Raw genomic sequence first — 27,153 nt, forward strand, 5'->3', positions numbered from 1 at the left:
GATTTCATTATCTGGTGGGTCTTCCCTCTCTGCTTTTCTGGTGTGACAATCCTGCACATCCCTTTGAAACTACAATTCCACAGCAACTCCCCAACCTGAAGCTGGGAGAATTAGCTTCCTCCTCAAATGGTAGACAGCACTCTCTTTGCACCTATTTTGCAATTAACATGTTCCATTACAGATGTTATGGGTCTCTTCCAACTCCTACCAACTTTAAGCACTGAGTGGCCACACCTCTACATCTCACGCCAGCATCTGGACCATCAACCTTCCAGTTAGCTCTGCATTGCACTGTGAAGGCCACCAAAGGAGCAAACACTCCAAGATGCATTACTTTAGCAATATGGGGATTTACACAAAAGTAAATGATATGAAATGTTTCAAGTGCTCAATGCCAAGTTGGAGAAAACTTGACTTCCTTGAATTTCAGAATTAAACAATGAGAAGACAATCATCCTTTAACCTTAATGCCCTTTTGACAGACAGCACTTCTCTCACACTGTCAGTCAGTCCTCTCAGAAAACAGACACACAGAGGCAGTATGCCCGGTGGTTCCCTGGGCATCTTACTTTGCAGTAGACAATCATGTTGGGAGAACTGTCTTCTGGATCAGCGATCCCCACTGCTCTCTGGTCCCCAGTTCCCTGAGCCATCTTGAGTGTCTTCTCTCACACTGAAAAAATAAGTGAGCATACCATTAAGTCAAGAATGAACCTTTAAAAAAAAGAAAGCATTGAAAGGCAAATAATCAAGTATCTTTTTTGTCAGACATATTGGACAGTCTCTAACCTCAAGGAAAAAGGTCCTCTCCAGAGTCACATGCTCTAAGAGAGGACATATGTCAATCTTAATCTCCTGGAGGAGACAAAGTCAATCATTTTGATGTGGATTTTGTTTTAACAAAGATCACTTTCTGGTTAATTCCTATACAGTAGTGTATGGATATTTCATTACCGAAATGCAAATCAAGAGCCCCAAAATTTGCCACCTTATAACCACTTCAATTATAGCAATAAATAAAAATTCAGTAACAAATGTTAGCCAGGTGCTGATGGTGCTCACCTTTAATCCTAACACTTAAGAGGCAGAAGTAGGCAGATCTCTGAGTTCGATGCCAGCCTGATCTACAGAGCAAGTTTCAGAACAGCCAAGGCTACACAGAGAAACCCTATTTCGAAAAGAACAAACAAAAAGAAAAAACAAAACAACAAAAGTAAAGTGTTGACAATGAAATGGGTAAACAAGAACCCTCTAGATGGTAGGAATGTCACAGCAGAACTAGTTTAGTGATTTTCAAAAGTGAAATACAGAATTAGCTTGTGACCTAGCAATTCCACTTCGTGTATGCACCCCAAGATTGGAAACAAATACTCAAATACTGGCACTAAAATATTTATAGCAGTCTTAGTGATGCTAACCAACAAGTATAAACAACCCAGATGTCCACCAGTGCATGAATGGAATATCCATAAAAAGAATGAGTTCTTATATATACTACAATGTAGATGAACCATAAAAAATTCTGCTACATAAAAGCAGCTGGTCAGGAAAAAAATTGTGTATTTGCAGAACTCCATTTATCTAAAGTACCCAGAATAAGTAAATTCACCCAGACAGAAAACACCGGTGGCTGCCAGCATTGGGGGAAACAGGAATGGCATGATCATTTTGCAGACATGGGGTCTCCTTTGGGAATGATGACAACATTTTGAAGCTGGAGAAAGATGAAGGTTGTAGATTACTATGGATTACCAAATGCTACTGAATTCCACATTTGAAGATGAGTAATTTTGTGTTATATGAATTTCATCTGATTAAGGAAAAGTGAACATGTTTAATTCAACCTTTTTGTAAAAACAGCAGTAAGCAATGACATACATATAAGACTTGGGAGGAACCAGATGAGCTCAGTTCTTGGTGTGACACTGCACTTTCTGTGTGAGCCTGAGCACGAAGTTAACTAAGTGAGGTTGCTGCCTCAGAACCAGGGGGTTTTTCTCCACATCCCACCCTTTGGCGGGTGAACCCCCCAGAGCTCTCACAGGTGAGCTGCAATGGGAGAATACAGTGCAAAGCAGAGAAGTCCTTTCTAAATGTTATCACTAATCTAAGAGCCTGACAGAGCTATCTGCACAAATTTCATGGGCTTTTCGTCAAAGAAACTTGGATAAATACCATACTTAAAAGGCCACTGGGTTTACAAGAAAAATTTGGGGAAGATCCTACCATAAACTATTTTGGTGCCAAAAGTCATTCTATAAAAACAAATTAGGGTGGAAGATGGGAAAGAGATAAGAATCAGTAATTTATGCTAAGAATGTCAGTGCCCAAAATCCCTGATGCAGAGTGGAGGTTTACTCTGCATTGTTTGACTTTGAGCGTGCTTTCAAGCCAGACGTCATGAAAGATTGCCAAGGCTTGCCCTATTTCATCACCCTTGGTTGTGTCAGGATGGCTATGAGTAATGTGTTGCAGGGAAGCCCAGGGTTTTATTCTAATCAGTGACTTTTAAAGTGAACACACTGCTTCGATTTGGAACATCTACTTGCTTGTCTGCTCCTCTACCTTAATATAGAATATGACAGAGCATGAGAAATAGAACCCAGAACCACCTGTGTAATCCTTACTTATCCATAGATGGAGCCCTGTAGAGTTTGCATTGCTTTCTTTTAAAACAAACACTTTCACTTTAATTTGCCACTTCTGTTAGAATAGGAAAGTTGGTGATGGCCTAGAAACTAACTTCACAGTCTTGTGTCTTCATCCAGCTGCTCCTGCCCCAAGCCACCACAGAAGTGTCTCTGTGAGCTCATCTAGGCTGATGTTCTGGGAGCTGGAAGCTGTTGAGTGAAGGCCAAGTAGAGGGTAAAAGCTTAGTGATTCTAGTTCTCATAAGGAAAGCTTCTATTTTTGGTTTTTCTATCAACTAGTTTTGAAACTCAGACTACACGTCTGATTTTTCTAGGTCTGGGATGAATCGATTCTAAAAGAGTAATATAGCTACCTGCTCATTCATATGTCAACAAAAGTCAGAGAGAGCTGTGTGGGCCAGGACTTTATCAATGGACTCACTCATGACAATGCTGAGGGAGCTGGGGAACCAGACCTTAATTCATTACAATACGCTTACAATGTTTCCTTTCAGTGAAGACAATGGAAATGAAATGAATGGAAACACTGGGTGTCTGAGGGCTTGTGTGTACAAGACTGCACATATGTGTGGATATGCAGGCATGTGGAGATCAGAGGGCAACCTGGTGTGTCACTCCACTTTTTTCTGAGACGGGTCTTCACTGGCCTAGAACTCACCAAGCAAGCAAGGCTGGCTGACCAGCAAGTCCCAGGGATCCCCTTGTCTCTGCCTGCCCAGTACTGGAATCACGCACATGTTACCATGCCCAGCTCTTCTTACTTAAGTTCTAGAGGATAGAAACCAGGTCCTAAAACATTTAGCTGAGCCATTCTCTCTCTCAATGGGATGTTTTAAATTTCATAGAAAAATAGAATATTCTTCATTTTATATACATGTGTATAAGAAACTCACCACAGAAAAGGTCAGAGATTTTTATTATGATATTTAAAGAATGTAAACATTTTCTGAAAATATGAGTTCATTTCCACAGGAAGCAAGCACCCTAGTAATATTTTCCCATCATACCTCACAGTGAGCAAGAGAACAACTGACAATGTACTCAGACAATGTGTTCCAGTCTCCACAAGGAGCCAATCTCTGCCATCAGATTAAACCCAGGCTCCCTTCCTTCCTAGCTGTGTGATCCAGGGCAAGTTACTTGCCCTCCCTGTGTCTGTGTTTCTTTGTCCATCACAAATCACCATCTGCAGAGCATAGTGGAAAGCCTGACCTGGAAAGCCTGGCTTGGCAACTAATGAACCACATCAAGCCATCTACTCCAGACCTCAGTGTTTGTGAAAACCAGCATCCTTAGAATTCCTTCCCACTGTTATACAGAAAGAACCTCAGAACTTACGATCTCTTAACTGTCCTTGAAGGACTTTTTCCAGAATGTTCCATGTCGGTCACCATCAGTACATATGAGCAAGCCCACTTTTCGCCATTTCATGACAGTGTTGGGCAGAGCATTCTCTACCTCAGCAGACACAGATATACACATGCACACACTACAAGTGGGACCACAGAAAAACCTGGAAAGGGAAGAGGTTTGGGGGTCAGCCTGGAGTTCCATCTCAGCACTGGTCTCACTGAGCTTTGGGCTTTGGCATTTGGACATCACTCCAGATACCCAGATCTTTAGTGGCAAGAAGGAATGCACTACACCAGGTTGCTTCTGAAGAGGAACAGTGAGAAGTCATATAAGCAACCTGACAAAGATGATTGTACAAACTGTTATGAACTGGGGAGACTCTCAACTGATAAATTACTTTCTTTGCAAGCAAGAGGACCTGAGTTTAAAACCCACAGCCCTTGTGAAAAAGTCAAGTATGGTGACCTGTGCCTGTTCACCATAGTGCTGGGAATGTAGTCACACTTATATCCCTGGGGCTGACTGGTGCCAGGAAGACTTCCTCCAAAAGTTAAAGTAGACAGTGCCTGAGGATGGACACCTGCTGTTGTCCTCTAGCCTTGACATGCATGTGCACACATGCATGCCAACTCATACATGAACATAGAGAGAAAGCATTGTCATGTTTGAAGTCAGGGTTTATCCAGGTAAAATCCCCAGGTCTCCTATAACAGAATGGAGAAAAACCCTACCATACCAGCGTCCCAGTATTCTGAGTGCATCCAGAACCAGTTTCACTTCCTTAGGTGACAGTGGTATAACACTAAGAGGAGCGCACCCCCAGTAACGAGACAAAGTCACACAAAGCCTGGAACATCAGGCCTGCCACTCTTGCTACCCATTCCCTAAACCCCCAACTCAAATCCTGGCCGTGAAAGTGGCTGAGTATTTGTGCCATTGAACAGAAGCCCCTGTTGACATTATTCCTTTTCCTCCACGTTACATCACCGTACTGCTTCCCGCCACCCCCTAAAACCAATGGCTTCTTTTTAGAAATGATCAATGTTAAGTGCCTCTGGGGGGAAAAAAACTGACAAGCTATGTGCTAGCTTCATAGTACAAGCTTGTTTACACAGCTCTAATGTGACTGAGTGGGCAGGAACCTCAAGAGGAAAGGCTGAAAAACAGTGCTAGGAACAAACAACTGTTTCTGTTACCATGGTTGGACATTTCTTATACATACATTTAAGGTACAGACCCAGCGATGGAGCAGCTCTCTGTTTGAAGGGTTGCATCCAAAGTCTCAAAGCGGGGAGACAGCGCTCAACTCCTGAAGGCCAATATTGGGAACCCTGCCAGGCATCTGCTGTTTTACTGAGATACAATTGTCTGGTCATTCTAGAACTTCTGTTAGAATATAATAGTTCCCAAAAGTAGGCCTGAGGACCTGGACCAGACTAGCTGCCTCAGGAAAGCCCAGCAGAGAATCTAAATCAATGAGATACTCAACCTGTGGGTCTCAACCCCTTTGGGATCGAAGGACTCTTTCACGGGGTCCTGAGACCATCAGAAAACACAGATATTTACATTATGATTCATTATGGTAGCAAAATTTCAGTTGAGGTAGCAGTGAAGATTATTTTATGCTTCGGGGGACACCACAACATGAGGAGCTGTTTTAAAGTGTTCAGCATTCAGAAGGTTGAGAACTGCTGATCTAAACAAATACATTCTTGGTTCCCACACCCTAGAAATTCTGATCAAGTGGCTGAAGGCAGTCCCTGGAGATTTAGCTCAATGCCCCAAGGTAAATTTGGGCTCACAGTCACATTTGGAAAGCACTGACCTAGATCCCGCTCACCTGCTCCCTCACCTCGTCCTAGGTCAGGCAGACATTCTAGGATGAGTCTTTTTCATATGCCCCTGTATTGAGGCAGACACTGATCCTTGTCCCAATGTTCCTCAGGCTTGTCTGCCCATTGGAATCTTGTAGGCAGCTCAACTAGCCTCTGAAATAATCAAAGGGCACTATGCTCACTCTGTGGATGAGTAAGTTGAGGCTTGGGAACATAACAGGGAACTTTATCAAAGTAACAAGGGACTAGAAATCTCAACCCAGGACTGAATACAATATCCAATGTCTTTCCAACATAGGTTTCTTGGCCTCCAGTGTAATAACCTGCAAAGAATACATGATCCACAAGCTAGTAAACATAGTTTTATGTTTACCATGATGATGATGATGATGATCATTAGTTTACTCAACTAATCCCATGTTTCTTTCATTCTACATCCAAATTTATTGGGGAAGTTGATATCTCTATGACCAGTCCAAACATACAATCTTCTCTGAGTTGCAAAGCTGCCCAATAGTCTCAACAAATTCGTCTACCAATACAACTAGAAAAATTATTTGGTCTTTGTTTTGCATTTGCAATGACAAACAAAGTCCTTAGAAACTAAACAAGGATAACAAAGTAGAAAGCTCACCACTGAGCAGATCCTTGCCCTCAGTTCCCGTAAATTCTGCCAGAAGCCAAGGTTCCAGGTTTCCTCTTATCACAGTTTTGGATTCCCACCCCGCATCTGCCATCTCCACAGGTCCTTCCCCTTCAAACTTCTCATGAGTAGGATGGTGATATGACCCTGATGTCCTTCATCCTCCTCCCTAGCTTTGACTTTTGTGACCTTAATAGAACTGTGCCTTCTCTGGGCACATCCTCTGCCCACAGCCCAGGGATCTTCAAGCCATGTGTCTCAAACCTAGGGAGTAAGGGAGGCATTCCCTTGACTGCCCCAAATGATGCCTCCCTTCTTGTAACCCTATGACATTCTATATGGCCATCCCCATCCTGACTCCTGTCTCCCTTCCTTCCTTCTTCATCATCTGAAGACCCTAGCTTCCTGTTGTCAGAAAGTTTCTTCTTCACCCCCCACTTACTCAGTCTCTATACCTTTGACATCAGAATCAAAGACCTTATGGAAAGTGTGTTTCTCCAGCTGCTTTATTTCCTTATCTAAAACCACCTCCTCTTCAGCCACCATCTTACAGGGCCATATGCTGAACCTTATTATTACCCAGGGTGATCCCATGTCAAATCCCAACACAAGTATCCCTCACTCTCCCATCATCTCTCTCTCCAGCTTGTTTACTTTTTGCTCACTGCAGTCTTCAAACTGAGCATCTTTACTGTCTAAAGCTATTCTTATTTTCACCTGTGCTTTCTTCTCTCAATGGCCACATGGTCATAACTACTCCCTTGCAAATACTCTCTGTCTCCCCCATACCCTTCTTCCTCAATTGTGATCCTGGTAATACTGCATCTGCTGACAAGCCCAATCATACAGAAACTGTTAGTTCACATCTGAGAGAAGGAGTGCTTTAGGGTGGAGAAGTCTGCAACCAGGCTGACTAGATGTACTTAAAATTCAAAACCACATACCCACCAACATTGCCCACCAACCCTGACTTGTCTCCTGTCAGGTTTGGTTTTACCCTGTCCTGCTGACTGTCTCATGTGCTTCTCATCCAGATAGACACATAATCTCAGCTGATGGCTCATTCCACAACCCATGACATAAGAAACAGAAGCCAGTAGAGGACAAATCTGTCTTTGGACATCCTCCCATGAGCCACTATGTTCTCCATCTTTCCTTGTGTCACAGAGGGATGTGTCACTGCACTTACTAAGAGGGAAGTTGTCAACATGTTTATGACATTCCCTCATACATCCTACTATAACACCAGCAGTGCTAGCCTCTAACACCAGAGTCCCTAGACAGAGACTTTGGGAAACCTAGAGTCAAAAGAAGTGGCAAACATTGTCTTATTTTTTTACACTTTTTTATTATATATTTAAATTAGGAACAAACTTGCTTCCCATATCAGTCCCAGCTCCCTCCCCCTCCACACTTACTCCCCCCTACTAGCCCCCCCACAGCTCCCACCCAGTCTCCACTCCATTCCCCAGGGAGGGTAAGACCCTCCATGGGGGAATCTCTAGAGTCTGTCATTTCATTCCGGGGAGGGCCCAAGCCTTCCCCAAAGTGTCCAGATTGAGAAAGCATTCTTCATTGTGGGATGGGTCCCCAAAGTCCATTTGGGCAAACACTGTCTTACTTAGGATTTCTATTGCTGTGAAGACACACCATGATCATGGCAACTCTTATAAAGCAAAACACTTAATTGGAGCTGGATTACAGGTCCAGAGGGTCATTCCGTCATCATCATGCTGAAAAGCATGGCAGTGTGCAAGCAGAGATGGTGTTGGAGAAGGAGCTAAAAGTTCTGCATCCAGATTGGCAAGCAACAGGAGGTGAGTGAGATACCGGGCCTGGCTTGAGCATTTTAAATCTCAAAGCCCACTCCCAGTGACACACTTCTTAAAACAAGGCCAAGCCTGTACCAACAACGCTACAGTTACTTCAACAAGGCCACATCTCCTGATAGCACCACTCACTATGGGCCTACTGGGGCCATTTTCACCCAAACCACCACATCCCACTCCCTGGCTTATAGCAATATCACAGTACAAAATGCATTCAGTACAGCTTCAAAAGCTCCACAGTCTATCAGGTCTATCACAGCCTCAACTCTGTTTAAAGTCCAAAGTTCAAAGTCTCTTCTGAGATTCATGCAACTCTTAACCATAATCTCTACAAAATCAAAATCAAAAAGCAGATCACACTCTTCCAACATACACTAGCACAGGATATACATTATCATTCCAAAAGGGAGGAAAGGGGGCAGAGTGAGGAAACACTGAACCAAAGCAAGACCAAAAATCAGCTGGGCAAACTCTAAACTCTGCACCTCCATGTCTGACATCAATGAATCCTTCAGATCTCCAACTCCTTTCAGCTTCATTAACTGCAGCACACTTTTTTCTCTTGGGCTTATTCCACACCCAGTAGCAGCTTTCCTTGGTAGGTATCCCATAGCTCTTGCATCTCCAACATTTTGGGGTCTTCAAGGCAATCCAGGCTTCACCCTCACAACTTCATGCAAGGACCTAACATGACTGGCCTCAGCAGCTTCCTTAGTCTTGGAGGGAGAGTCTATAACTCCTTTCTTTTATCCTTGACTCTAAAGCCAGAACCATGTGGCTGAAACTACCAAATTCAGCTGCTTTCTGGGGCCCCTTGTTTAAATACATTTTTACCAACTTCCTGTTTTTTATGGTTTTCTTTACTCCATAGAGTAGACCAGGCTGGCCTTGAACTCAGAGATCCACTTACCTAAGCCTCCTGAGTGCTTGGATTAAAAGCATGCACAACTAAGCCAGAACCTAAGCTTTTATTTATTTAGTTCCTTTTCACAAGTTGGAAACTTGACTGGATGGGAAATTGCTCTGAGGTCACCACTGCCTTTATTCCATTTAGGATTTTATTTTACTCTGTTTATACTTCCTGGAGCTCCTTTTCTCCCCAAACTGTACATTTTGTATTTTTACTTGCTCAGCTTGCTCTTTTTCATTGTAGATCTGCATAAGACTGTTCACTAATAACTCTACAACACAGTCAATAATAGACTGTTTAAAAATCTCTTCTGCCAATGTAAATAATCCAAAACTCTTCAGTGTGGCCTTGGGAAGACTTTTTGGACAAGGGCAAAAACACAGCCACATTCTTCATCAAATATCACAAGAAAAATCTCTAGGCCACATACTAATGTTCTTCTCCTCTAAAATCTCTTGAGGTGGGTCCCCACAGTTCAAATAACTCTCAGCACCACTGTCTTCCCTGTTACTACTAGAATGAGGCATTAAGCCCCATTTAAAATGTCCACTAGCTTTTCTAGTCTCAAGTCCCATTACAACGATACCCCAGTCCCTGGTACCACGTTCTTTCTTAGAGTTCTTATGGCTGTGAAAAGACACCATGACCATGGCAACTCTTATAAAGGAAAACATTTAATTGGGGCTGGCTTACAGGTCCATAGGTTTAGTCCAGTATCACATCATGGTGGGAAACATGGCAATGTGCAGGCAGACATGATGTTGGAGAAAAGAACCAAGACTTTTACATCCAGAATGACAAGCAGCAAGAAGCAAATGAGATACTGGGCCTGGCTTGAGCATTTGAAATATCAAAGCCCATCCCCAGTGACACAGTTCCTACAACAAGGCCATGCCTACTCCAACACCTCCTAATCTTGCCATTCCCTATGATTTCCGTTCAAACCACCACAAACAAAGCCTCTGGTACTAATAGCTACGTGGAGCCCAACTCACCAGACCGCATACAAAAGACCCAATTTCCTCAGCTCCTATTACCAAGTGTATCAGGTGTACTTGGGAAGAGGTGACTTACTGGGTAAAGTAATTAGTGTACAATCATAAAGACCTGGGCTTAATCCACAGCAAGAGAGGTCTGTACCTGTAACCTCACAGCTGGGGAGGCAGAGACAGGAAGATTGCAGGGGCTTACTGGTCAACGAGTCCAGCCAAATTGATGAGCTAGAGAGCAATAGAGAAAGACACTTGACATTGATCTCTGGCCTCCACTCGCATGCATGCACACATGTACACATGGACACACACACAAAGGCAGGGAAGAACACACTCTTTCTGAAGAGATAGTAGCCATCAGAATCAGACTATGTATAATACAAATGTGGGAAGTACTATGGTATGGTCTGACAGGGAAATATAAGTACTGATTTTTTTAAAGATCTATTTTAATTTATATTCTCTGCTGTGTGTGTGTGTGTGTGAGAGAGAGAGAGAGAGAGAGAGAGAGAGAGAGAGAGAGAGAGAGAGAGAGAGAGAGAGAGAGAGAGAGAGAGAAGGCCAGAAGAGGGCATTGGTTCCCTGGAGCTGGTGTTACAGGAAGTTATTAATTACCTGATGTGGGTACTGGAGAACCAAAATTGGGTCCTCTGGAAGAGCAACAAGTGCTCTTAACTGGTAAGCCATCTCTCCAACCCCAATAACTATGATCTTAGAAAAAGCAAAAGATAATGAAAGCAGATGAGCAGAAACTCAAAAGGAGAAAAAAGAAATAAAAGGGAAAAGAAAAAAATATACTTCCTTTGCAAAGGAAATACTGAAGTCTAAAACATCTTAACAATGACCAATACCTCCCACAGCCTCTGCACAAATAAAATAGTCACAGAAAAAAAATATTTGATGAGTTTGAAAATCCCCAGACTAAAAACCATTTGAGGGGGAAAAAAAGTCTAATGTAGAACATCCCGGACCTGTGAAACATCATCATCATGTACAAACAGAGTCAGAAATCCAGAGGAAAGGAGCAGGCACACAAGGCATACTGAGAGAACCTTCCAAAACTAACAGCAAATAGCAGACCCCAGGTCTAGGTGAGCTAAACACACCAATCGGGATAAATACCCACTCTCGAAAGGAAAACAGTTCTGTTCTTAGGCGTTCAGAGTAGAGTCCTTGAATGTTGACAGATGGCAGGGGAAAAACCCACTAGGATTTCTACATGTAGTGAAGCTGTCTCTCAAAACTGGAGAAAAATAAGAACATTTTCAGGTAAGCAAAAACAGAAAATAAATCACCAGAGCCTGCCGAGAGCCAGAGATGGTGAAACAATTCATCCAGGCAAAGGGAAAGTGTGAGTCAGAAACTTTGAACTGCCAAAGGAAAGCATCATGGAAGAAAAAAAGACAAGGAACATCTTTAGCTGGACTAGCGATGTATGCCTGTGGTCCCAGCACTGGAGAGGCTAATGCAGGGAACTGTGAGTTCAAAACCAGCCTGGGCAACAGAGATTCTGTCTCAAAAAGACAAAGACAAAACAACAACAACAACAAAAGGGATTTTATTTTCCTATTTTCTACAAGAAACAAATAGACCCTTTCTTTGGAAAACTACTCATCAGACAGAAAAGTTTAAAAACTGGCATATTATTGCCCAACTCTTGGCTTCCAACTAGTTCAAAGGTTGGCAAACCAGAGTTAATGGGACTTCAATTTGCTGCTTGACTTCCTATGTTCTGCATGCAAACAGTGGTTTTATATTTTTAAAATGGCTAGAAAATGTTGAAAGTTATTTTATGGCACATGAAGATTATATGAGATTATAATTTATAACTATATATAAAAATTATGAATAAATGCTCACCTGCTTATTTATGATGTGTGAGTGCTTTTGCTTGCACAAGGGAGAGCAGAATTAAATAACTGCGAGAGTGAACAGTCCACAAAACCCAACATATTTAGCAGTTAGTCCTTTGCATCAAACAATGTCCCTTTTGGAAAACCAAAGCCAAGTGTTTCATTTTCTCAGAAAATGCCACTAAAGTCTGAAGAAGTTGAACTCTGATTTCACCTGGCTAGGGACAGAGACAACATGAGACCTGGGATTCTGAGGTCTTAACTGTTTTTTCCTCTTGCAGTTTGTATGTGTGGGATGTGAGTAAGAACCTCTAACACTGATGTCTGAAGGGACTACACAAGTAACATTTTATTTTTCTCTCACTTCACATGAAAGAGGATGTGATGGCTACAGAAGAAATGGGAGTTATAGAGATGCCCTGCCAGCTCTTATTCACAAGAAAGAGATGACTAGTGATAAAGAAGACGGCATAGTCTCAAGGGACCCTAGGAGAAGAGCATTCCTTCTCCTCCTTCTCCTTCTCCTTCTCCTTCTCCTTCTCCTTCTCCTTCTCCTTCTCCTTCTCCTTCTCCTTCTCCTTCTCCTTCTCCTTCTCCTCCTCCTCTCTCTCTCTCTCTCTCTCTCTCTCTCTCTCTCTCTCTCTCTCTCTCCTCCTTTCTTTCTTCCTCTTTTTCCTTCTTCTTCTATGTACTTTAGTCCTTGGGATTTCATTGTTTTCTTTATTTTTCAAAGAGCAGATATAAGCCATGTATAGAGGCACAAGCCTATAATCTCAGCACTTAGGAGATAGAGGCAGGAGGATCAGAAGTTCAGCAATACTTACAGAGTTTAAGGCCAGCCTGGGCTACATGAAACCCTAAATCAAAGAAGCTAGGGTAGGGTGGGGTGTGAGTTAGCTAAGCAGTAACAGCACTCGATACCAAGCCTGATAACCTGAGTTCAAATCTCAGAATGCATAAGGTGAAAGACAAGAACTGATCTCTCAACTTGACCTCCACACATGTGCCATGATGTGTAAGGGCAACATCCTGACAAGCACAAGTGTGCATGCACGCACACACTCAACAAAATAAAGTTTGTCATATCAGAAAGAAAAGTAAGCCAGTGTGCTCAAACCTCCAAACTAAGAATTTAAAAGCAATACATAGTTCTGGAGAAATGGCTCCTCGGTTAAGAGCCCTTCCTTTCTTCCAGAGAACCCAAGTTCAGCTCCCACCACCCGTGTCGGGTGGCACCACCTGCAATTCCAGCTCCTCTGCAGAATCTAACGGTTTTCTCTGACCTCTGCAGGCACTGTCCACGCGTGCACAAACCCCCATATACACACAACTAAAACTAAAATCTTTAAGTGCAATGCATAATCTGTGTCTCCTCCATACACTTAGAGAAGCAATAGACGTTGCCTCTTCTTTGGGGAGCAAAAACTCAACACAAGAAAGATCCATCCAAAAGCTCCCCAGGCAGAAGCAAGAGAAGTGGCAGAAAATAACAATTGAATATGTTCCCAGGGGGCTGTCGCACAGTTTCGCTCTCACCATGCGGACGAATGACAAAAATAGTACAATTAGAATGTACCACTTCCCCCACTGAAGATCCATCTCACAACAGGCCAACCCTTGAAAAACACAAGAAAATCTGGGTAAACCATAGGAGAAGTTCATCCAAGGCAATGCAGACACACAGACCAAGAACCCAGAGAAAAGTGGTGTGTGGAGAAGAGCTGTCCCGCCATGGAACTACCACTGTAAGGCATTCAAGTTCAGTATCTCCTCCTGAAAATATTCTTAGATAAAACCAGGTGTTAGAGAACTTACTGAATCTGATAAAGGACACTTGCAAACCACTAGAAATCCCCATAGTATCTAATAATCAAACTTTAAAACTCTCCACACTGACGCTGCAAATAAGACACCAATTCTATGGGGATTATATTGAAGGTCTGAGGAAACATAAAGAGGTAAGCTAAGGAAATGAAAATCATTAGAATGGAAAAGTAAAACTATATCACCAGAGTCATAGTTATGGACATGGAACAGTTACAATAATCTACACTCAAAAGTTTGAATTCAGGATTTCAGTCAGGCATGGTGGCCCACACCTTTAATCTCAGAATGTGGAGGCAGAGGTAGGTGGATCTCTGAGTTTGGGGCCAGCCTGGTCTACAAAGTGAGTTTCAGGACAGCCAGGGATACATGGAGAAACCCTGCCTCAACGCACCCCCTCACACCCACAAAAGTGAATTTCTTTGCCAGTCTATGGCCTCTTAGAGGACTAGTATCCTCTGTGTAGTGTAACTCCAATTAAGCTCTTACATGAATCTAAGAAGTTCATAAATTAGGTTTCTATATGGCGTTTTCAAACATTCTTAGTGTCAGTTATCCACACCCCCTCTTAAATATCCTTCCCCATGGCCAAGTGTGAGATACCACCACTGAGTCAAATTCTAGGTGAACATGGCAATGCACCAACAGTCAGCTGGCTAGTTAGATGTCTGAAGCAGGGAGCTCTGGGTTCAGGGAGACCCTGCCTCATAGTAAATAAAGTTGAATGATGTACCAGGCTTCTTTTAGGCCACAAAGCAGCTTCCTAATCATGACACAGACACTCATTATTAGTTTTGGATTCTCAGCCTATCTTAGGCCTGTTTCTGGCTAGCTCCTTTAACTTAACCTGTTTCTCTTTACCTACCTTTTGCCCCAGGGCTTCTTACCTTTCTTACTTCTGTGTGTCTTACTTTCACTGCTTCTGTTTCTGACTGACTGGTGGCTGCCTGGCTTCTTGCCCCAGGCGTCTCCTTCATTCCCCTCTTCTTCTCATTCTTCCTTTTTTCTTTTTGGCCCTAGATTTCTCCTCCTATTTATTCTCTTTGCCTGCTAGCCCCACCTATCCTTTCTCTTGCCTAGCTATTAACCATTCAACTCTTTATTAGACCAAACAGGTGTCTTAGGCAGGCAAGGTGAAACAGGAGCAACACATTTTTACATAATTAAACGTGCATTCTTACATCATTAAGCAAATGCAGTATTACAAAAGTAGCACATTTAAACAGTTAGAGTAATGTTCCATAGCATAAACAAATCTAACACATTTTTGCCTACTTAAAATAATATTCTACAACTGAGTGTGATTAAAGAAGACATCCAGCACCAATTTCTGGCCTCCATACACATGCACACTATATACATGTACCCACTCATTTGTGCTCCACTACACATGATTCTCTCTCTCTCTCTCTCTCTCTCTCTCTCTCTCTCTCTCTCTCTCTCTCTCACACACACACACACACACACACAAAGTCAAGAAGTGAATTTAGCTAAGTCACTATATAACAGGTCAAATTTTACTTCTGCATATTAGCAACAAGTGATTAGGAAATACAATTTTAAAGGTATTACCTACAAATAACATCACGCCATTTCAAATACCAAAATGTATTTTTCAAAAGCTATGCAGCATCTTTCCAATACAGAGAACTAAAAAGCACTAAGGGAAACGAAAGGGCTAGCTAAATGCAGGCAAAGGCCTAATTCCACACTTAACAGCCAATTTTGGCCAGGGATCTAACCCAATCTCTAGAAAAATCCCATCAAAAGGTGGCTTTAAAGTCTATAAAGTAACATAAGTGCTTACAAACAAGCAGCCTAAATAACAAAGCCGGGGAACATATGCTACTGGACATTGAAACTTATCACTGAGTTCAAGTAATTAAGCCAGTAGAGCATCTCATTAGGCTTGACAAATAGAAAATAGAATAGACTAGAAAGCACAAACAGACCCACATGTGTCTGATCACCTACTTGATAGCAAAGGTGACATTACAGAATAGTGGAAATTTTTCAATCAGGGCGCCATGTTAATTGGGCTTTCATTGAGAAAAAAATTCAATAGGAAAGTCTTTCTCATACCATAGGCAAAATAAACAACAAAAAAAAACAATTCAAGTATTTTTTGACATCAACATAGAACCCAAAATTGTCAGGGTTTCATAAATAAGGTATCTTTGAGACCTTAGAGGTAAAAATGTCTTAGTCAGGCACCAAAAATAACCAGAATAGAAATGAGAATAATAAATTGAATTATATTTAAAGTAAGATCACCTATTCATCAAAAGTAAGTGAAAGATGAGCCTCAGAGAGAGGGAAAGATGTTTTAAATATATAACACAGATGAAAGTATTCATAATAGGAATTTGTTTTTGAAAACAAGACTATCAGATGGTGCTGGCATAGCTGGATGCTGGCATGTAGAAGACTGCAGATAGATCCATACCTATTGTCATGCACAAAACTTAAGTCCAAATGGATCAAAGACCTCAACATAAATCCAGCCACACTGAACCTCTTAGAAGAGAAAGTTGGAGTTACCCTTGAACAAATTGGTTCAGGAGACCACAGACACTGAGATTGACAATTAATAAATGGGACCTCCTGAAACTGAGAAGCTTCTGTAAGGCAAAGGACATAGTCAACAAGACAAAATAGCAGCCCACAGAATGGGAAAAGATCTTCACCAACCCCACATCTGACAGAGGGCTGATTTCCAAAATATACAAAGAACTCAAGAAGCTAGTCACCAAAACACCAAGTATTCAAGTAAAAAGTGAGGAAGCCAGGAAAAAGAGCAGGGGAGAAGAGGAGAGGAGAGGAGGACATGGGGGAGCAGGAAGGTTGAGTCATGGGAAGAATAGAGGAGAGCATGAAAAAAGGTATCCTAATAGAGGGAGTAACTTTAGGTTTGAGGAGAGATCTGGCACTAGTGAGATTTCCAGAGATCTACAAGGATGACACCAACTGGCAAACTAAGCAATAGTGAAGAAACTACCTTAAATGCCCCTCCCTGATAATTAGTTTGACAACTACCTTATATGCGATCCTAGAAACTCCATCCAGTGACAGATGAAAGCAGAGGCAGGCACTGAACTGAACTCCTGGAACCCAGTGACAGAGAGGGAGGACTGATGAGCAAAGGGGTCAAGACTGGACTGGTGAACCCAGAGAAACAGCTGACCCCAGAGAAACAGCTGACCTGAACAATGGAGAGATCTTGGATCCCAGACTGATGGCTGGATGGACAGCATGGGACTGATCCAGACCCCCTGAAAGTGGGTGTCAATGAGGAGGCCTAGGCAATCTATGGGGCCTTGGGTAGTAGATCAGTATTTATCCCTGGCACACAAATGGACTTTGCATGCCCATTCCACAATAAGGGATGCTCTCTCAACCTGGACACTTGGGTGAGGGCCTAGGCTCTACCCTTAACAAAATGACAGACTCTGGAGATCCCCCATGGAGAGACTCATCCTCCCTGGGGAATGGAGTGGGGATTGGGTGGGGGGCTGGGGGACCTGGTGGGGAGGGCAGAGGAAGAGGAGAGGGAAAGGGAGCTGGGATGCTGGGATTGACATGTGAAGCAAGCTTGTTTCTAATTTAAATAAAAAAATTAAAAAGCAGGGTACAGAACTAAATAGAGAATTCTCAATAGAGGAATGTAAAATGGCTGAAAGACACTTAAGAAAGTGCTCGACATCCTTAGCCATCAGGGAAATGCAAATCAAAACAACTCTGAGATAATGGCTAAAATCAAAAACACCGATAGTTTATGCTGGAGAGGTTGTGGAGAAAGGGGAACACTCCTCCACTGCTGGTGGGAGTGCAAACTCACACAGTCACTTTGGAAATCAGTATGGAGATTCCTCAGGAAAATGGGAATCAGTCTACCACAAGATCCAGCAATTCCACTCTTAGGCATATACCCAAAAGATGCACATTCATATAACAAGGACATCTGTTCAACTATGTTCATAGCAGCATTATTTGTAATAGCCAGAACCTGGAAGCAACCTAGATGCCCCTCAACTGAAGAGTGGATAAAGAAAATATGGTACATTTACACAATGGAGTACTATTCAATGGAAAAAATGGAATCTTGAAATTTGCAGGCAAATGGATGGAACTAGAAGAAACCATCCTGAGTGAGGTAACCCAGTCACAAAAAAGACAAACATGGTATGTACTCATTCATATATGAATTTTAGACATGGAGCAGGGGATTGCCAGCCTACAATCCCACTGCCAGAGAAGCTAGGAAACAAGGAGGATCCTAAGAGAGACATGCATGGTCACCTGGAGAAGGGGAAAGGGACAAGATCTCCTGAGCAAATTGGGAGCATGGGAGGAGAGGAGAGGGAGTCAGGAGAAAGATAAGCGGAGAAGAGGGCATAAGGGAGCAGGAAGATTGAGTCAGGGGAAGAACAGAGGAGAGCAAAAAAAGAGATACCATGATAGAGGGAGTCATTATAGGTTTAAAGGGAAATCTGGCACTAGGGAAATGTCCAGAGATCCACAAGGATGACCTCAACTAACAATCTAAGCAATAGTAGAGAGGCTACCTTAAATGTCCTTCTCTGATAATGAGATTGATGACTATGTTATATGCCATCCTAGAGCCTGCATGCAGCAGCTGATGGAAGCAGAAGCAGACACCCACAGCTAAACACTGAGCTGAACTCTGGAATCCAGGTGCAGAGAGGGAACAGTGATGAGCAAAGGGGTCAAGACCAGGCTGGAGAAACCCACAGAAACAGCTGACCTGAACAAGGGGTTGCTCGTGGACCCCAGACAGATAGCTGGGAAACCAGCATAGGACTAATCCAGATCCCCTGAATGTGGGTGCCGGTTAGGAGACCTGGCTAATCTATGGGGCCTCTGGTAGTGGATCAGTATTTATCCCTAGTGTACAAATGGACTTTGGGAGCCCATTCCACATAGAGTGATACTCTCTCAGCCTAGATACACAGGAGAGGGTCTAGGCCCTGCTCCAAATGATATGACAGACTTTGAAGATTCCCCCATGGAAGGTCTCACCCTCCCTGGGGAGCAGAAAGGGAATGGGATAGGAGGATTAGTGGGGGACAGGGAAGGAGGGAATGGAGAGGGAACTGGAATTGACATGTAAAACAAGCTGGGGTTGTAGTTCAGTACACTTGCCTCGCATGCTGGCCCTGGGCTCAGTTTCCAGCACCACAGAAGGCAAAGGGGGAAAGGAAAAGAAGAAGCCTGCAGCTCTCTACAAAAGGTCATTCCCTAGGACCCTAGGACAATAGGAAACAGATGAATAGGCTTACAAAAGAGAAATGACAGAGGGAAATATCTTCCATCTCTCAAGCCAAAGTAGGATGGCCAGAAGTGGGTCCTTCTACCATCAACAAGGTGGTGACCCAGATATGCACCATCAGCAGGCATATCCAGGGAGAAGGAATCAAGAAAGGCAGCGCCCCTAGCTGCTCAAAGTGGGTAGCACTCAATAACACTGCTTGGAAAAAGGAATATAAAATGTTCTGCCCGCATTCTGTCTCATACAGCTATATAAAACTGTAACGAGAATGATGATGTACCATGATAACTTTATGCTTTAGGGCCTCTAACTCTGTTTCTCTTCTAAAATTTCCAGTCAGTGAAGTTGAAAACTAACTACTTATTACAAAATCTATTAAAAATGAATCCCCCAAAAAAGTATATACAAGGGCTAGAGATAGACTTTGGTGGTAGAGTATTGGCCTCAATGTGCGTGTTGATTGTGTATTTCTGGGTCATCATCTTGTTGATAAAAGAATGACCCTTCTTCCTGCCATTCTTCCTTACAGAAGTCATTCTGATGGGCCCAGCAAGAAATCACAGAGCTACCCTCCCCACCACACACACACACACACACACACACACACACACACACACACACACACTTGCTTGCTTCTCTTTTATACTCTCTGGATTCAACCACCAGTAAAACCAAAAGAAAAGAATAAAAAAGGTTTTTGAAAACTGGATGTGCATCACTGGTCCCTAAGGAAATACAAATCAAAACCATAATGAGATTCCACCAAACACACAGTAGGAATATTCAAAAATCAGCCAGGCAGTGGTAGTACACTTCTTTAACCCCAGGATCTGGAGCCAGAGGCAGGGAGATCTCTGTTAGTTCAAAGCCAACTACTCTGTTAGTTCAAGGTCTACAAAATGAGTTCCAGGATAGCCAGGGATATGCAAAGAAAGCCTATCTGGAAAAACAAAAACAAATCAAGATTATAGAGGAGCGCTTGTAACTAATGTTGGGGGTATAAGTGGGTGAAACTGCTTAAGAAAACTGAGCTGGAGCACCCTCTGAGGGCTAGCCATCCAGCCTTCAGGGTTCACCACAAAGAACACATGTGAAAACATCTGTAGTAGCACTACTCACTCAAGCTGGAAAAGGTCAAAGTTCCCATAACAGTGATAGATGAACGAGAAGCATCTCAATGCAAGGGAATAATTGGCTGTACCTGACACCAAGAAGGACTCTGTCCAATGCACTCATATGCATAAGGAGTGAGAAAGAAATGGCTACAGACACACCTGTGCACTTTGACCTCAAGGATCCAATCATGGTCAATGATAGCTTAGTGACTATCGTTGGGGAAATAGCTGCATATGTACTGAGAGGACACACACCGTGGCTTTTGTAGGGAAAGGTAACATTCTACTTCTTGGTCTGAGAGAAAGAACACTGTTTCAAGAACCAGTGGGCAGTGATTTATGTGCTTTTCTGCAAATACATTATATGTCCATGTGTTCTATGTTCTAAAGAGAAGGGTGTGAATATGTGCAGGCCTGAGGGAGGGACACAACTTCCCTGGATCCTGTGATGGCCCTGAAGTTGTTTGTCCCCACAGAAAGCAAAAGTGTGGTCATGACTAGGCTGTGTCTGGCACTGTGCCCACCGCTCACATCTGCATTTCTTCACCAATACCAGACGAGAGGACTGAAAATCGGAGTTGAGGCTGACCGTTAAATGAGTGTTTGGTAATATCTTTCAGGAGCTGGGAAGTTTTTCAACTTTTATGAATAATCTCAGAACTCCTACAGTGTTGTTTTGTTTTGTTGTCTTTTTCAAGAAAGGGTTTCTCTGTGTAGCCCTGGGTGTCCTAGAGCTCACTTTGTAGACAGGCTGACCTCAAACTCAGAGATCTACCTACCTCTGCCTCCTGAGTGCTGGGATTAAAGTGGTGTGCCACTACCACCTGGTGCAATTTTAATAACTTTCTGCCCATTTAGTGCTACCCAAAGCCCTCCAGCCTGTCTCTGGCAGCCTACTCTACTCTCCTGTGAGACTTCCTTTCCCTTGAAGAGGATGGGGGTGTGACCTGTCCTAGCCAGAGTGTGCTAATCCAGACAACAAGGACCAAAGCCCTTCCCTGGTGCTGAGATAAAGGTATTTCCCTAGGAGGTGACTGTTCTGGGACAATCAGAGGATAGGGCTATTAGTGACCACCTTCAGGCAAGAAATCTGCTAACACACCTTATGTTCCTGGATCCAACCGTGTCTGATTCCTCAAATATTTGTTTAGATGCAATGTTTGGTTTTTAACCTAAGTTTAGTTGGGGCATATTTTGGTTGGGGTGAGGAGATGGTATCCGAATCCAAGAGAGCCTTGAACCATTGCCATCATCATCACTGCCATTAGTCTTACATTGGTTGCATTCAAGTCCCTTTTGACACTGATGCCCAACTTGTAATTCTGACCTCGTCAACCACAATTCATCTTCATACATCCAACAACAGAGCCAATCCCAACCACAGGAAACTCCCAGCCAAGAATTCCCAAGAAGCAATGTTCAACTTGATCTGACCCATCTTTAAATACATATTTGCTAGTCTACTGGTCATTTCTCTTAAGGACTATTAGAAAATTTTAGTAACTGGGACTTAGAAACAAATTGGGATGGGGGGGCAACACTGCAGATAGCTGGTAAGAGAAATGGGTTTTACAGAGAAGCTTTTGAAAGATAAAAGAAGCCAAGAGGGAGAAATATGGACTTGGAATTGACAGCATAAGTGTCATAAGCGTGGTGATATATTGTTTATGATTTAGCTAAGCTTGCCTGGGGATCAGAATGCAAAGCTAGCCACACTAGCTAGCCATAGAGACCAGGCAGTGGTGACACACACCTTTAATCCCAGGACTCAGGGGAGAGAGATGGATGGATCTCCGTGGGTTCAAGGCCACCCAGGGCTACATGAGAGTGAATCAGTCCAAAAGAGCGACAGAGCTCATGCCTTTAATCCCAGCATTAGAGAGGTCTATAAGGAAGAAGCAAAGGTTCTCATGTGGCAATTAGTCTCAAGCCACATTGAGGACAGGATGAGATTCAGTTTCCAATCAGGGAAGACAGGATCTCCATTTCAGCTTGGTAGAGGTAAGAGCTATAGACTGGCTGCTTTGCTTTGCTGATCTTCAGTGGCTTTTTTAGATCACAAACAATATATCACCACACATACGCTTTCGTGCCATCCTAAATACTCTATGCATTGGAATGAGACGTCTGGGGACTTCCTTGTCAATCTTAGTAAGTTAGTTACTAGTAACTTAGTAAGTAAGTTAAATAAATCCCATGGAAACATTTAGCTTATTATGTCTCCCCTGAGCCACAGGGAGACCTAGGTATCAGTGCTCAACCTCCTCTAAGACTTGTGCCTTGGGATGGAGCATGGGGGTTCTGTGCTGACTGCCATAAGCAAACTCTCTTGCAAATGTTGCACTGAATAAGATACAAGATCCCAGAAAGCAGCCCGTGAGTAGTGAACAGGGCCCACAGCATACCTCCACTACCAACAGAAGCCGAGGAAAGTGCCACTTGGTGTCTCTCACTTTCATAACAAATATTTACTCATTGTTGCTTTGCCTGCAAGCCAGATTTTCCCAGTCCTGAGTTCTCTGAACTATAGAGATCATTGGTGCCTGATATATTTAAGACTCTACACGAGAAAAGAGAGTGTTACCTTCTCATAGATACTTCGCTGTTTGTCATGCTGTCCTTTCATTCACATCGAAATGCCTGTGATTCTTACACAGCCCCTGTGTCCTGGCCCCATCCTAGACCCGGCAATCTCAAGCTCCACTCAACCTCTTCATCGAAAACTCCAAATGGGATGGACCCTCCCTCCTCCCCATGTTTATATGATTTGTTGACTGCCTTCTGCTCGTCTTTTTCCTCTGGTGGAATGCAAGCATCATTTAGCATTTAGAAAACAGCCACTGACCGTGTAACTGACTCACTGAATGGTAGGAGCAGGGAGGAGAAGGAGCAGAAAGAGCAACAGACCCTGCAGGGCACTGTGACATGGGATAGGGGACTCCTACCCCAGGCCAGTGGAGAAGTTCTGCTTGTCACAGGCTGTTTCAGGAGCACGCTCCACCTCAGTGCAATACTCCCCACAGCCCTGTCCTGCCCTCACAAAGAACCCAGATTGGTTAATATTGTCTGTGTTGTCCACTGTCAATGTCCAGAAGCTGAGCCCTAAATTTCCTGCTACACTGACATTGCACATGTCTTCTCCCCCCAAAAAAAATCTAAGATATATTAATATGGCCATTCCTTGTGACAGCATCCTCTCTATTCTGACCAGCTGCTGAATCAGCCTTTGCATTCGGATATAAGGGCAGGAAAACAAGGGTGCTTCCTGTTTGGTTTGGAATCTGAACATATTGGCACTTCCCTAGCAGTTTAAGGGCAAGTGCACTGAAGAGTGTGTGTGTGTGTGTGTGTGTGTGTGTGTGTGTGTGTGTTCAGACAAGTGTTGTTCTGGATTGTCAGCAAACACACTAATTCTTCAAACTGAAACTCATGATTAAGAATACAATAGCAGGACTTTCTGGGCATCACACCCTCTTCCATTTAAAGCAGACCTTGCATGTCTCTAACCTTCCCAATCCTGAAGGCCAGCATCAGCAGCCATTTGCCATCACCCATGGGTGGCTGCTTTGATTTCAGGAGGGAAGTGGAAGGAAGTACAGCCTGGCATAATGGCAGCATGCAGGGATCTCAACATGCAGGAGGCAGAGACAGGAGGCCGACCACAAGCTTGCTCTCCATATCTTCAAGAAAAAGAAATAATGGGGAGGCAAAAAGAAACATTACTGAGTACCATATCTCTATTTTAAAAGGTGTCAGAGGGTCGTATTTTAAGAAAACTAGATTTAAATGCATTTCTTTCTGGGAGGGAAAGCCTTGCATGTGTTTATTACAAAGCAAGCACGTTTAAAGAAAATCACAATTGAAGTTGCCTTTGTGAAAGGACACCCCACCAGCTCCCCATTTACCTGACCTAGTTAGTCTTGTTACATGCTTCAGCTTGCAACCTGTTTCTTAATGCTTTTCCCTTTGTTTGTCCTATATATTGTTCTTAATTACTATGAACCAGAATCTGCAGCAGATGCTGAAGTTCTTCCAGGGAATAAAGGAGTCTCTGCTATCCTGGAATGAATTTCCTAGTGGAAGGAAATCCTCAACATATAAATGTGACTGTGATGGGGCTAGGAGGGAGAGGAGCTGGGGTGGAGTGGGACAGTAAAGAGCCCCCAAGTGCCATCCCACCCACTGTGACCTGGGGTGGTTTTCATTATAAAGTTTTATGTTAGTTTTGGTTTAGGTTTTCGTGATGGGGACTGAATTGCTGGCCTTAGATGTGCTAGGCATACATTCTACTACTGAGCCACAACTCCAGCCCATTACATCAGCTTTTCCTCTAAAAGTAAACAGCAACAATGTCAGGACCAGTTATTAGCACCATCTCTCATCTGAAAAAAATCATGTTGTTATTTCCCTTCCTTGTGAACTTTTTTCCTAGTTTCTAAAGTCTATCTCTTCGGGATCTGGCTGAATATTCTCTCTCTGAACTAGCTGTGCCGTTGTCCTTCCTGACTTCCTTCCTGGAAAGAAATTGTATCTGCAATTGATGTTTTAGAAATGCAAAGGTGTGGGGAGGTTGGAATGTTTCAGGCTCAGAGCCCAGTTACCTTATCTTAGGCTAGTTTTAGCCCTCTGCAATGGCCATTCCTTGTCCACCTCTGTATTGGACCTAATGTTTTGTTATCTGCTAGTCACAGGTTTAAAATATTTTTGGAATCTATTAACTTCCACCTCAGACCTCTAACTTCCACCAACCCAAAAGCCAAGGCTGTCATCAAATAACATCTGAGGCCTACAGGAGAGATTCCCCCATTTTGCTATAACCATCTCTGCTGTTTCCACCAATGCATTTTTTAATGCCCTGATTTACATCTTGATGAAGCTATTTCCACTGGAAATCTGGAACCTTGGATAAGATAGCTCCATGCTTCCCAGGCATGGCCACTGAAATTTGGCACCAGAATAAACCATCTCTTATTCGCTTTGAAATAAGAGCTGTGTTTTTCCCCCATCACTACCTTCCACTTGCCGGCAACAGACCTGCCATGTAGAACGCCATCCATTCCTAAGAAGTCACCCAACACCCTTTTTGTTACTTCCCTATTTGTGTCTACCTCATCTACAAAATGATTGAGTATCTCCAGGGGAGGGTCTCCATTTATCCCCCAACTTGAGATACACCACAGACTGACGACTTAGGAGTCAGAGAAGATCTGAGTCTAAACCAGGAGCAGTGACATGGGCCTGAAGTCCTAGCTACTCAGGAGGTTAAGGATTAATTGAGTCTAGAAGTTCAAGATCAATCCAAAAACATGGCAAGATGCAGTCTCACTGGAAGTAAATAAAATGTATAAATAAATAATAATAGATAATAAGGATGAAATTATAACCACTGCACTTACATCCATATCTAGACTAGTCCACCCATGCTTCCCATAACTGCCCAAACACCATATCAATACCAACCCATCATTCCTTTCTTTAACCCGATGTGGCTGAAGCAGTCTTGCTGGAGATGATGGGTAGGTACCAGTGTTTTCTCTCCTCCATCCCTGACTTTAGCCTCAAGATGTGGAAGCATCTTAGCTGCTACAAAAGAGGCCAGACCTCCTTTGTCCTCTCCCACTTAGAAGTCTGACCATTTGCCTTCCATGTGTCTTCTCCAATCCCAACTATGGAACTGTGGAGCTGAATTTGAGAGGGACTCAGTCCATCAAACACTAGACTGATACTTTTGAGTCCTTGGCAAGAGGAAAAAAAGACTCATTACTCAGGAATAAATATCTATGTCTCAAAAGACTCACTGTCAAAACACTGGACCTGCTAATGCAAGCCTATAATCCCAGCCTCAGGAGGCTGAGGAAGAAGATCCAAAAGTTCAAGGCCTGCCTAAGCTACAGAGTGAATCCAAGGCCAGCCTCGGTAACTTAACAAGATCCTGTTTGAAACTAAAAATTAGGAAAAGGCAGAGTGATTGCCTAGTATGAAAAGGCCCTGGATTTGATCACCAATAACACACACACACACACACACACACACACACACACACACACACAATATTATAAAATACCTGCCTTAGTTATGATTTCTATTGCTGTGATAAAACAACAAAACCAAAAGCAATCTGGGGAGGAAACAACAGTCCATCATCAAAGGAAGTCAGAGCAGGAACTCAAACAGGGCAGGACCCTGGAGGTAGGAGACCATGAAGGGGTGCTGCTTAGAGGCTTGCTCTTCATGACCAACTCAATCTTTTTTCTTATAAAACCTAGGACTACCTCCATACAGATTACAACAAGCTAGACCCACCCTCCACATTAATCATTAACAAAACAAATGTCCTACACACTTGCCTATAGTCAATCTGGTGGACGCATCTTATAAACTGGGGTCCCTCTTCCCAGATTGTTGTAGCTGGGTCAAGTTGACAAAAAGCCAGTCAGGGATGTGTGGCTGTGTAATGGATCCATCTTCTCACACTTCTCACCCAGATTTGTACACAATCCTGTGCCACCGGTCTCACCCACTCAGGGGGTGGAGTTGTTGCGCTTCTTTTACAGATGAAAAAATTGAAGTTCAAAAATACAATTCAAAGGCTGTGAGGTGCCTCTGGTACTTCTGTCAGAGCAAACAGCAGTGGTTCTCTGTCTGGGCTCTGGGCCAGCCTGGTCACGGTGAAAGCAACACTGGTGTCTTGGGAACTTCCAGAGAATTCCACTACTGCTTCACATTCCTGCAGGAGACCTCATCCCAGCAGGATTTGTGAACCACTTTAGCAAGAACATAGCCTCTCAGGGTATCAAATGCCAGAGAATAAGACAACTCTCCTGCATGGTTCAAATTAAAGGTGGCTTTTTACCAGGT

At 43.2% G+C, this 27,153-nt stretch overlaps 1 protein-coding gene across 9 annotated transcripts in view; it reads right to left on the reverse strand.

The window, feature by feature from the left end:
* Rgs6 (regulator of G protein signaling 6) overlaps window positions 1-27,153 on the reverse strand; it is a 515,997-nt gene that overhangs the window by 484,433 nt on the left and 4,411 nt on the right. For all 9 annotated transcript variants that reach the window (XR_005876224.1, XM_040742794.1, XM_040742791.1 and 6 more), the window contains exon 2: window positions 570-673. Coding sequence is in view for 8 of the 9 variants with exons in the window: in XM_040742794.1 (XP_040598728.1) it covers window positions 570-653 (84 nt within the window). In the remaining variant the exon portion in view is untranslated. The remainder of the gene's footprint in view (window positions 1-569; window positions 674-27,153) is intronic.

This window comes from Mesocricetus auratus, unplaced genomic scaffold (genome assembly GCF_017639785.1).
Source record: "Mesocricetus auratus isolate SY011 unplaced genomic scaffold, BCM_Maur_2.0 Super-Scaffold_15014, whole genome shotgun sequence".
Lineage (NCBI taxonomy): Eukaryota > Metazoa > Chordata > Mammalia > Rodentia > Cricetidae > Mesocricetus > Mesocricetus auratus.